The 12,324-nt window shown below is 39.6% G+C and overlaps 1 protein-coding gene across 3 annotated transcripts; it reads left to right on the top strand.

Moving 5' to 3' along the window:
- Positions 1–3,964: 3,964 nt before the first annotated feature.
- LOC111834938 (mesoderm induction early response protein 1-like) lies at positions 3,965–11,877 on the top strand. Of its 3 annotated transcripts, none has more exons than XM_023794797.2 (13): positions 3,965–4,038; positions 5,467–5,494; positions 5,603–5,748; positions 6,193–6,363; positions 6,458–6,581; positions 6,895–6,953; positions 7,040–7,112; positions 7,213–7,364; positions 7,787–7,868; positions 8,248–8,342; positions 9,121–9,167; positions 9,797–9,909; positions 10,002–11,877. In XM_023794797.2, exons 1-13 carry the CDS (start codon positions 4,030–4,032, stop codon positions 10,271–10,273), a joined length of 1,371 nt encoding a protein of 456 aa, XP_023650565.2. In that variant the 5' UTR covers positions 3,965–4,029; the 3' UTR covers positions 10,274–11,877. The 3 variants fall into 3 exon arrangements, with proteins under 3 accessions (XP_023650565.2, XP_023650564.2, XP_023650566.2); XM_023794796.2 differs by having other exon boundaries at positions 9,040–9,167; XM_023794798.2 differs by lacking the exon at positions 3,965–4,038 and adding an exon at positions 4,045–5,392 and having other exon boundaries at positions 9,040–9,167.
- The last annotated feature ends 447 nt before the right edge of the window (positions 11,878–12,324 follow it).

Here is a 12,324-nt window from a genome sequence, read left to right as displayed (position 1 = left end):
ACCAACTGCACAGGACGTAAAAGAGTAAAAAATGTTGTTTAGCAAAAACGTTTATATGCAACTATACGTAAAGCAATATGTAATGTTTGCAGCAGGGATGGTAAGATCCACTGATTCTCATCGGTGCACCGGCATAAAAATTCACGATGCGACTTTCCCCTTTAAAAAACTGCACTTTGGGATGAACTCGGGATTCATCGTTTTCTAACATATTTGCATCGGTAAAATTCGATTTTTATTTCAGTAGAGCGCCAATGCCTTTATTATTTAGAAATATGACCAATAATTTTGACCAGTAATTGTATATTTCAGCTTAGACTGATATAACTCTATCTGTATCACCTTGAATTGCTTAGCATCATATCTTTTGCATTCCATTGTATCGCGTAGAATCACATTTTGCTGAATCAAATTGTGTCCAATCGCGCTGCATCGCAATAGGGGTGAATGACATGATTGACATCGTATCGCATTAGCAGTTGTTTCATATGTATCTTTCATGTATCGGATCATTGGCAATGAATCGAGATGTGTGTCGCATCGGCCTCAGTGATAGAGATGCCTATCCCTAGTTTGCAGTATAAAAATATATAAAAAATACCACAAAGGACAAAGTAAAAATATCCAAATGAAAGACACATTACAGTGAAATGTAGAACTGCCAAAGTCAAAGAAGAATATTCATTCTGCCTCATCATCATGTCTCAGGCCTGGGTAAGGACAGAGAACTTCATCTACACCACAGGCAATATCATCTCCTGCTAGACAACGAATAATCCATTGTGACTCATTCACGATCCATACCTAGAAATTCAACTCACCTGTGACACTTGCACTGTCATCCTGCACATATTTTCTGTTCTAGTCACTCGATGTTTAGATATAAGTGTGAAAATTTTTGAGTCATTGGGTTATTGAGTCATGTCGTTTACTGTGTGCTGGCTGTGTTTTCTGCAGCCTATGTTTACTATTTTGCATCAACGTTCACCACAGTGGAAAATGTGTTTTGATGAATGAGAATATGTTTCAAGTTTTGGAAAAAGGGTGATTCGGATCTGCAAATTGTATCTAACTAGGTGAACACTGCTTTAAGTTTTTCCAAATGAGTTAGATTTGATAAATGAGTTTTGGCAATTGAGGGGTTTGTTCCAAGAATGGGGGTTATTGTCTTCACAGTTCAGAAAAACTGTAATACTGCAGTTTTATCCTATTTATCTTTCTATTCCAATGCACAATTCTGCTCAAGAAAGGGCAAAGACAGGTACAACATACTGCTAAACGCAGTCTATCAAATAAAATTATTGCAATAAATAGCCATGCATGTGTTCCCAATGATAATAAAAATATTTATTCATTCATACCGGAAACAGGCAAATTATCAGTCACAGATTACTAGGCCTGCCGCCAGTAGTGGAGGAGGCATGTGGGGTGGAGGGGCACCCGCCCTCAGGCCATCACGACAGGGGGCCTACTTGCAAAGTTACCAAGGGAAACCACCGCCACCCCTCGGCAAATTTTAACGAGTGCCCCTTTTCACAACAGACGATCACGCAAAACTGGGATGGGATCGTTATTGTCACTGTTCATGTAGCAGGGGGGTTATACCGTGACACCCCTTTACCGCCCCTGCAAGCAATTTCCTAGGAGTCTATACCATGAATTAGAGTAAGAAATATCTATGTTGGTCACCAGGTGGCAGCAGTGGAAAGAATTATTTTCTCGATAATGGCGACTTATTTTTTCGATGGTGACAACTTTCCTTTTTATTAAAGAGAATGGTTCAGGTCGTCAGACGTTATTGATTATTGATCTGACGCATTAATATATCAGTAATTTGATCGGACGTAATTATCCAGGTCACTAAAAGAAAGATTCTGAACGGACGCTTTACAATAATCAAAAAGCCACATAGCAAAGAAAGTATTGATTCGTCTACAGGGTCGGAATGCTGGTTTGTCGCAGGGCACACACCCACACACACAACTACACACTGTGAACTGTGTGAGGAATACTCACTGTAACAAAAAGTATGCGTTTTTTAAACATCTGCCAGGATTTCGAAACGGAACTCACGTATTTAATTAAAGCAGGTGGTTTATTTATGACTCCTCTGTATCGCAAAACCTTGACTTTGACATCGAATTTCCATTAAGTCTGATGTACCATCGAAAATCAATAAATTTACAACTTATCTCACATTATCGTCTCTCTAAATCAATTTTGGTATCCTTTGCGGGAGTAAGTCCATAAATGCATATTATTATCCATCCATCCATCCTGTTTCTGCAACCGTTCGTCGTATTCAGGGTCGTGAGTTAGCTGGAAATTTCTGTCATTTGCTAGCATACAAAATGATATACTGAAACTTGAAGCAGTGTGCGAAATACCCGTCAATATTCGGGGGGGTCCCCAGATCCCTATTGTTGCACAATACCGATCTTGAGACACCCTTAAAATTTTGCTTTTGAGGCTTTCAGGGGGTTAATCGGTGGTATCGGACCGCCCCATATTTCGCACACTGTATAAAAGTACATAATTGTCAATCTTATTTCTGCATCCAGCCGTAAAACCGCAATCCTATTACTGACTACTAATTACCAATATGCTCCGGGAGCTCTGGCTCAGCGTAACCTGCGTTCAGCTGTTCCGTCACCTCATTTCTTACCCGACAAAAACTGCTGCCAATGTCACGAGACAAACAATTAAGCGATCTCAACATTGAAAAGAGGGCAAAAATACATAACACTCACCCTAACATGCATACAACAAAAACCGAAATATTGGATTCTAAAGTTTTTTTTTATAATTTTTTTGTGTGACAGTAAATTACTCCTTGTGGCTTGTAGCACATTTCAGACAAATCATTGGATACTGAACTCATAAATATCACAAATAGCACAAAGATAATTTCTGAGATAGATGAGAAATTATGTGATATATCTGCATAACAAGAATTTTTAATTAATGTTTAACCTCTCATTCAGTACCTGGCCAAAAATGTACATGCAGTGATTTAAGTTAATTTAAGAATTTCTTAAATTAACTGAGCTAGCAAAGATGGCTGAAATTAGCCAGCAAGGCAGCTATAGTGAACTAATGTGTGAATCTGAAGAAGAATAAACTAGCCTATAAAAAGCCTGAAAAGCACAGACTGGATACTGTTTTAGATTTCACCCGCAGTTTCCATCGCGAGGACCCCTGTCGGTGAAAAAGTAGCGTTGCTTTGGAAAATCAAGAAAAAAATGCTACTGGGGATCATTCCTACCTGCTGCCATCAGACGCCGTAATATTGATTCCAGACGTGCCGCTTCACATCCACAGCCATAATAGGATGAAGTCAAGCGAGACCGACACCCGGCATCCCACCTGACGGGGTTGTCCATGGTGCCACGGGAGGCAGTAGTGAAGAGGATGCTGACAAAATCTGACAACATTATGAATAATTCCGCCCATTTATTGATTTATTATAATAATAATAATAATAATTATTATTATTATTATTTTTATTATTATTATTACATTACATATTAATTAATTGATACTATGTAATGTGCCATTTTTTCAGGTTTCTATTTCTGTATTCTGTATTTTTAATTTGCATCACATTTACTTGTTCGCACTGCGTAGTGTCTTTCCATCTTGCTACATTTATGTTCATCTGTTCTCTATACATATTTGCCGCTGGATGCACAAGAATTTCCCTCTGGTATCAATCAAGTTAATCTAATCTAATTTAATCTAATCTAATCTAAAATAGGCTAATTGAACTGCAGCCCCCCTTGTGCAAGATTTTAATAGCATTCAAAAAGTATTCAAAACAAACAACTTGAATAAGTTTTGAAAATAAATGCATGCTCACTTTGTATCGAATGCTACGTGACAGTCAATGAATAAGATATAACCTTCATAACGCCAATACTGACGACCGAGGAACACAGGGGGATTCTGACGTCATGAATTAAGTGGGAAGGGGCGTTCATCCGGGACTTAGCAAGGGCTCCCCACGTGACCCACTCAATAACAGCAAACATGGCGGAGGTAAGGCGAGAACTCTCAGTAGGCTAGCTAGCTAACGCAACATTTTTCCGAATAGCCTGCTGCACACAAAATTGAGTTCAGGAAACGGGAAATATCTGTGATGTAATTTTATTAATATTCGCGTTCACCTTAGTGTGTTTTATTTGAGACTTAAACTTTTCCATACGTTGCATTTTATTTGGGAGCCATTCTTAAACTTAAATGAACCCTCCGTGCAGATTGCTAACCTAGCTAAAAGCCACTGTCCTCACATTGTTTATTGTATTTGAAAATTAATTGCGGGGAGTTATTGATCATTTTGTGTTGAATGTGATAGTCACCAGACAAATCTTGCTCAGTTGTCCGCTTTTTAGTACTTTGAACGGATTATTTTGGTGGCTAACGTTAGGTAATGGAATTTAGGCGCGCTTTTTGAGTTTAACTCCTACTTTTTTATCAACTTGGCCCGCTGTGGTTTCGCGGTGTTCAGGGTCCGCGATTCTTTCGATGTACTAGTAGTATTATATATTTTAACATTTCCATAGTATGGATGAAGAATCTGATTGATTTCTGTGTCGCAGAACTGTATAATCTGCGATATGGGCTCCCATCATAACTGAACAGGGCTTGATGTCGCTTAATAATCACCAACTCGTTCATTTTGCGCTCTTTAAGATGACGTTGGTTTGGGTGACTCTGTATTATAACTGCGCTGAAACATTTAGATATAGATTTAGGTTTCTGGCAGTACTAGTATTGGCCTTATATGTAGCAAGTTACGTACTGTTATGTGATTAATTGCAAGGAGTCTTGATCAAAGGGCGGTTCATGTCCATTTCACTGCGGAATTGTCATTTTTTTGACTACACGTATTTTGAAATTTGTTTTCAAATTTGATAAGATGTTGTTATCAATTTTCTGGCGTCTGGCAATGAAACGTTAACTTAACAAAAATTTACAAGCACAACAACAATAGTTTTGTATAAGAAAAATAAAATTGTAAAAAGAAAAAACTAAAGTCTCTTGTCATTCGATTTTGTTGGCCAGAGATGTCTATACTGTTTTTCTTAAAACAATCCTCGATGTCAGAGATAAATCTTGAACAATATTTGTAAACTTAATTTTTTGTTTACTAAAGGGGTTGAAACATTAGAGCTCATGGGACTAGATAAGTGAACCCTTTAAAGAGCAAGGCCTTGGGGTGTGAATTAACTGAAGATGAACTGACTCTCTTACAGGCAGAAATTGAGCTATTAAATGAACATCAATAAGACGGTTTAATTAATTCAGACCCAAATGATTGTGTTTTGATAATGGTATCAAAGCGTACTAAGGGCAGACCCTGAAAAGCTTGTTCAAAGGCAGTGCTTAACAGGTATTTCGCTCTCATTACTATACATGATTCCTTGCTTTAATTTTTAAATAAATGGCATTTTATTTTTCTTTCAGCCCTCCTTTGGGAGTTCAAGCCCAGCAGGTACAAATAAGCTTCATTATTTACAGTTTTTCCATTTTATGGCACAGAGTGTTATTCCCCTGACAGTGCAATGGCTGTACAGCTTTAATATGCAGTCCCCTTTAACAGGAGGTTCGGCTGCCTCAGATGACCAAGAGTTTGATCCCACCGCGGAGATGCTCGTCCATGACTTTGACGACGAAAGGACCTTGGATGAAGAGGAGATGCTAGAGGAAGAAACCAATATTAGCACAGAAATTGATGACCTTGCCCGTGTGAGTAGCGTGTAGTGGCATGTTGAGGTTTGAAATAGCCAGGGATGCACATAACTTGTACACAGAAAATTGCCATTCATTTTAACTATTATATAAAAAGTGCACATTAGCCATTAAAAGGTTAAAATGCATGGTAATTTCTTGTAATAGCAGTGCAGATGTGTGCTTGTTGTATGTGCATTTGCTCTGTTACACCAAAAAATTGCCACACGTATTTTATCCGCCAGATGCGTACCAGTTGTGTGCATCCATGGAAAAAGCACTGGAATGTAATTAATCATACTGGCTTTAATGGGTCTGTCAGGATAGGGAGTCTTGGTATATTATGTTGGCGTTTTGAGTCGTGTTAAGAAAAGTCACTAGTTTTTCAGGTTAGTTTAGCATTTACCAATCAGCTATTGGATGTGAGTTTGCAGTCTTCTGATTGGCAGTTGTGATCCGTAGGAGGGTGAAATGCCAATTCAGGAGCTATTGAACATGTATGGATATGGGAGCGGCGGGTCGCCTGAGGCGGCCGAGGAAGAGGATGATGACAGGGAGGAGGAAGCAGAGGAGTACACGGATGACGTGACAGACGAGAACAGTGGAAGCACTGGGGACCTGAACCGGCTCTCGGTCGGTGTTCCGGCGCCTTGAGCCTTTAGGGCGTTTAAAGCCGGATGATGTGGCACTTATAACCATGCAGATTTGGTGTGTTCGGCTTGTGCAGGGTGAGCGGGCAAAGGACATGTCGGGCCTAGAGGACGAGACCCAGTCCTCAAATGGCGAACGGACCCCATTCGTCTCCTCGCACGTGGAGCTGATCCGTCCACGGAGATGCAAGTACTTCGAAAGTATGTGACTATTCCCTACAGGACTCTTGTGGGAGGTGATGGGTCCAGTCAGTGGTCTGATAGGGTAGCTATTTGTGTGGAAGTGGACGAGAACACGACCACCTTTCATTGGAGTGTCTAGCAATCTGTTCGCATCTTCCAAGTAATTAAAACATACCAAAGGCGTGTAGATGCGGTGACATGATTTGAAGTCAGCGATGCGCTAAATTTGCATTCACATAAAAAATGCATCGCTTGATGCTTTCTTTCGCATTGAATAAATGCAGCATAATTATCGGCACATGCACTGACTGCGAAACACTGTCACTTCCAGGCAACGAAGACGAATCAGAGGATGACGAAGATTATGTTCCCTCTGAGGACTGGAAAAAGGTACGTTTTATTAAGGAGCTGACATTTTTAAATGATGTCCTCAGGGGATGTGTGTGTAAAATGGTTTGAAATGCTGTGTCTCTCAGGAGATCATGGTGGGATCTATGTACCAGGCAGAAACACCTTCTGGGCTCTGCAAATATAAAGAAAATGAGAAAGGTGAGGTCTGGAGTAGACCAGGAAATTCCCCCGGGTGCTTCTCAACTGTGGTCTGTCCTCCTCGCTGGTCAATGTGTCAACATCACTTTTTTTCCCACAGTTTACGAAAATGAAGATCAACTGCTTTGGGACCCACAGTCCCTCCCTGAGAACAAAGTGGTGGAGTTTCTGGCAGAAGCCTCCAAGCGTACAGGCGAGGAGAAGGGGGTGGATGCCATTCCGGAAGGATCCCACATCAAGGACAACGAGCAGGTGCATTCAGGAGCATTACTTTGACATGGATGCCCCAGTTGGAATGGGGGAGGCAAATATGAATTTTGTTTTGAGCCGAATAATGTATCAACAAAGTGCAGATTCATGGGTAAGCGATGTTAGAGTAGAAGGAAAGTTTGTCAGGTAAAAAAAAACATGATTTATAACATCGCAGATGTTTTACTCAAAAAGCCTGAAGCATCCGTCTAAAATATTGTAAAGTGTATATTGGAAAAGAGATGGGTGGATCTTTTTCTAATCTGCAGACACTAGTATTTTGTGTTTAATCATAGTCTTTTCCAGAGAATTGTAGACCAGGATCCTTTCTCAGTTTTCTGTTGATCTCTGGTTGTTGTTGTTAAAGTTGCCGTTTTCCAGCTGCCTGTTCAGCTCCGGCTCACCTTTGATGCCCTTCCTTTCAGGCCCTTTATGAACTGGTGAAATGCAATTTTAATACAGATGAAGCGTTAAGGCAAATGCGGTTCAACATAAAAGCAGCCAGAGGTGAGAGTCACTCTCTTATGCATTTTCATTTAATTTCTTTCCATTTTTGAAGACTAATGTTGACTTTTTGGAGTACCGTACCTTTTTGAAGTACCGAACGTACGGTACCTGGTGCAGTGTAAAAGTGCCCTTAATTACATGCTACTGTGTATGTTGAGTAGTTTTGAAGCCTGGGTTGCTGACAAGTTGTTTAGCTGCCCCTTTTCTTTAAGGGGACGTAGGATTGTACAGCTGGAGGGTTTGTTGTAGCAGTATGAGTGCTGCTACTGGGTTCCTTACGGAACATGACCCAGTGACTCAGCCTGTGCCCTTAACCATCAGAATTGTCCTTAAAAATTACCCATCAAGGTCTTCAAAGCTTTATGTTCCTCTACTGCAGAAGAACTGTCAGTTTGGACTGAGGAAGAGTGTCGGAATTTTGAACAAGGATTAAGAGCTTACGGGAAGGATTTTCATGTAGTACAAGCAAACAAGGTAAGGGTAACTTTGCTTTGATTTGATGAACAATTAGAAAATATGTACGAAACCATAACTTCTAGCAGCTGAGCAGTTTGTTCCTCTTTCACTGAGCAGGTAAAGTTTGAGGGTTTCTTTACTCCTGACCTGACCTGTTCTGTTTTTTAATTTTTTTATTTTTAATCGCTAGTCTGTTCCTATACATAGAAGTGGGAAAATTAGATCTAAATGCCTGCATTCAAATTTCATGGTCTATGCTTAAATCGCTGATTGTTAGATTAAAGCCACACTTAACAACAATCCAATGTGGCTTAAATTTTCTTGAAATTTGTAGCTGGAAAACAGTCTGGAGTCCGATGTTTGACAAAGTTTTAATAGATGAAAAAACCTGTAATTTAATCATTGAAACAGTGATTAGATGTCAACCCTGCCTTACCCACAGTGAGTTGTTGGACAGTTGTTTGCTGCCCCAGTAACTGCTGCACTCAAAGTCAAGTATTAAGACTGTTTTCATTTAGCTTTAATAATAATTTTAAAATGATTGAACTGCTTTGTTTACATTTTTTTGTAAAGTGTGGATTATGTTAATTTGTAAATTGCTTAATTTTCTGACTGAATCATATGGAAATATCTGTGCAATGTAATGCCTGTATTGTGGTTGTTGTTTTCTCTGTTTTTTTGTAGATATGTAATGCAACAAATTGCATTTTTTTAGGTGAGAACTAGGTCTGTTGGAGAATGTGTGGCCTTTTATTACATGTGGAAGAAATCTGAGCGTTATGATTTCTTTGCACAGCAAACCAGAATTGGCAAAAGGAAATACAATCTTCACCCAGGTGTTACGTAAGTAGCTGTATTTGATGATTAAAAACTTGCCTTTTAGGAGCGTTCCGTCATTTTTTCTTTGAATAATTAGACTGTTTTTTTTTTAATGACTTAAGATTTGAAGTGGTTCCATTGTTAATCATTTAATAGTGTAGGAATTGTGATTTTTGTGTGCTTGTCAGTTTGTAGGATTAGAGGAAAATAAGCATATAGCAACCTTTCGTAGCTGCTATTATTGAATGCCAAGGTATTAATTATTCACTATAAAAAGTCTTTTTAAGCAGCCTTTTTAAAGCTACATTAGATTGCTGTTTTGTGAAATAAACTTCATATATCAGTTTATATATCAGAAAAACATCTGCATTGCTTGCCAGAGAAGAGTGTATTTTATTGTTTGACTAATCATGGCATTGCAGCTTTTTATTTTAAGCTATGCAATCTAAGTATAACGTTGTGCTACCTTAATAGCCCCACGACTAAAAATGTAGCCCTTTGTGTTACATATGCGTCCGAGACCCGGCTACCTTGCTAGCTTCATAAGCAGCTAAGCAGAGAGGTTGCGGAGTGACGTGGTGCTTTGTGGGTGCTTTGTGGGCGCCGCGTGGAGGCGCCGTGTGGGTCGTGACGACTCCCCCTGCTGTTCGCAGGGATTACATGGAGCGGCTGCTGGACGAGACCGAGAGCACGGCTTCCAGTTACGCCGCCTCTCCCCCCCAGGCCTCGTCCACCTCGGACCGAGACGACAGCTGCCTCCAGAACGGTGAGTCAGAGCCACCCATATGACTGTCCCACCAACAAATATCCACGGCGTGGGTGTACCTTATGTTTTTTTTTTTTTTTTTGTGGTCGCAGGTACGAGTCATGACACCGGAGATGACCGGAGCGGCGGCCCGGAAGAGGTCAGGGACGAGGAGGCCCAGAAGAACGGCCCCTCCCACAGCCAAGAACATTGCTCCTCGGACAAAGACACTAACGGCTGCAGCAATGAGGACTCTCAGAACCACAGCAAAACCGGGTTCGAGGAGAACCACCGTGCCGGCTCATATGAGGACGCTGGGCCCGAGAACCCTCTCAAAAAACGCAGAACAGACAGCAGCTCCCAGGGCCCCCTGATCCCATCATGAGCAAGGCTGAGGATTACTGATGCTTATGCACAGGGCGCCCTCTAGGGTCAGTAGTTAGACAGAGCCTCCTGCATGCCAGGGGTTCACCAGCAAATTTGGGAAGACTGTATGCAAGCACTGCAGTCTTTTGTATTCCAAAGTACAAATCCTTAAAAAATTAGGAAGATTTTTTTTCCTTCCTCCTCACTCCTTTTAAGAGACCTTTCAGAAATTTAAAGAAGCGCGTTCCCTATTTCTATTACAGATCGTCGACTCATATTTTTTTATGCAAGAGATATTTATATATTTTGATTAACGGTGGAAGTTTCAGTCTTTCAGGAGCAGGTGAGTGTTTTGTCAACAGTTGTAACTTGCAGTAAGCAAGGGGTACCTAAGCTTTATAAGCACACGATATTGCACTTTCATTTAGTTTTGTACAAGACTGTCTTTGCACCATGAGTACATCATTAAATCAAATGAAACTGACTTTGAAGCCTTACACACGTCCACTTGTTTTAGTACGGAAAAAATGAACCAATGGGTTTATTTGATAATGACATCAGTGATGTCCTGTATATTACGTGTGTTATGGGGGTAGTTGAGATTGATTCATATTTCCCGATACTTAGTATTTTTTTTTTATTATGTATTCTTTCATATATCAAGGTAGATTTTTCTGATCTTATATAGTTTTTACTTTTTTGTAGTTTCTCATTTTTTTTAAGCTGCAAATTAGCATTTCCATGTTGTCATAAAACAGACCTTTAAATGTTTTATAGACTTTTTCTCTTTATCTTTTTTTTTTGTGAGCATTTTGGACTGAACCTTGAGCAACCACCTAACTGCATAAATTAACTACAAACTTCATGAAGAACGTGACTCGGTGCGATTTTGTTAGTATGTGTAATCATAGAACTTAATATTCAATGTAGAACTATTTTCTGTTTTTAACTGAATTAAGAACTGCCTCAGATAGATGTTTGGGGGGGGCATAATGGCTTTATCCAAAGCTTTTTTTTGTGTGCTTAATGTTTTGTTAATGAAAAGGCCAGTCTTATGTGGTAAAGTTTTGTTTCAGAACCTTTGAAGTTCTGACTGGGCAAACAGTTGTATAATTTTCTTAGCTATTGAAAAAAAACAGTTTGTGCGTTAGGTATTGTTCTTGAGTGTAACTTACTGATAATCAAGTTTGTTGATACTGTACTGTTTAGCACTAGCTAACCCTAAAGGACCACCAGATCACCCTGATGTATTGTAAAATAGTACTAGTTAGCTTTCAGCCACCAGTCATCCAATGTGTCAGACTAGTCTGCTGCAATTTAAAACCAAAATGAAAAAAATAACAGGGCCACCCAGGTGGTTGAAGTAAATATGGGTGTATTGGAATGAGTAAATTACTATTTGACAGTGAGTACATAAAATGTAGAAATATTGCCCCTCAATGCATTGAGAATCCTTGAGCAAACACCATTTCATAGGCCACTTAATCACAAAACAAACCATTTTACCACGAGATGTTCAACACGTTGTTGAGCATCACTGTTTTGTTCTCGTCCCATGTTCTTGAATATTTATATTATCCTTTTGTAATTACTAAAGAATAAAATTGAACCTAATTCTTTAAAGCCTGTGTTTTTCTTTGATCTCTGTTCAGCTCTTTTGATCTAACAGCGTGGGCTGGGTGAGGATGGTGGTATTTTTCTGTGTTTCTTATTTTTCTGATTATGTTGTCTTGTGCTAACCTAGTTTTTAGTTCCTGCCTGTCCTACATAGATCAGGCTGCAGTTCCAGTAGATAATTTCATAAGTGAGGTTTTTGGCATTGTCTGATGTCCTTTGACCGAATCTGTTGATTTTCTTGTTCCATTTGCTTTTTTTTAATTAAAATGTTCTGGTTCCTGTTTTGGAGTGGTTTTCAGTAGATATAGTTTGATTCTGACTAGGTAGTGCTTCATGTTTTTTTACTCGTAGGCTCATTTGGTCTTATCAGTTGGTTTCTTTCTGAAGTTTTCTTTTGTTTCATTTCCTTCTAGATTTATTCACCTCTAGCCATTAATCTCACTGCACTTTCCG

Source organism: Paramormyrops kingsleyae, chromosome 15 (genome assembly GCF_048594095.1).
Source record: "Paramormyrops kingsleyae isolate MSU_618 chromosome 15, PKINGS_0.4, whole genome shotgun sequence".
Lineage (NCBI taxonomy): Eukaryota > Metazoa > Chordata > Actinopteri > Osteoglossiformes > Mormyridae > Paramormyrops > Paramormyrops kingsleyae.
The sequence above is the reverse complement of the archived record's forward strand: the minus strand, read 5'-3'. Positions and strand labels throughout refer to the sequence as shown.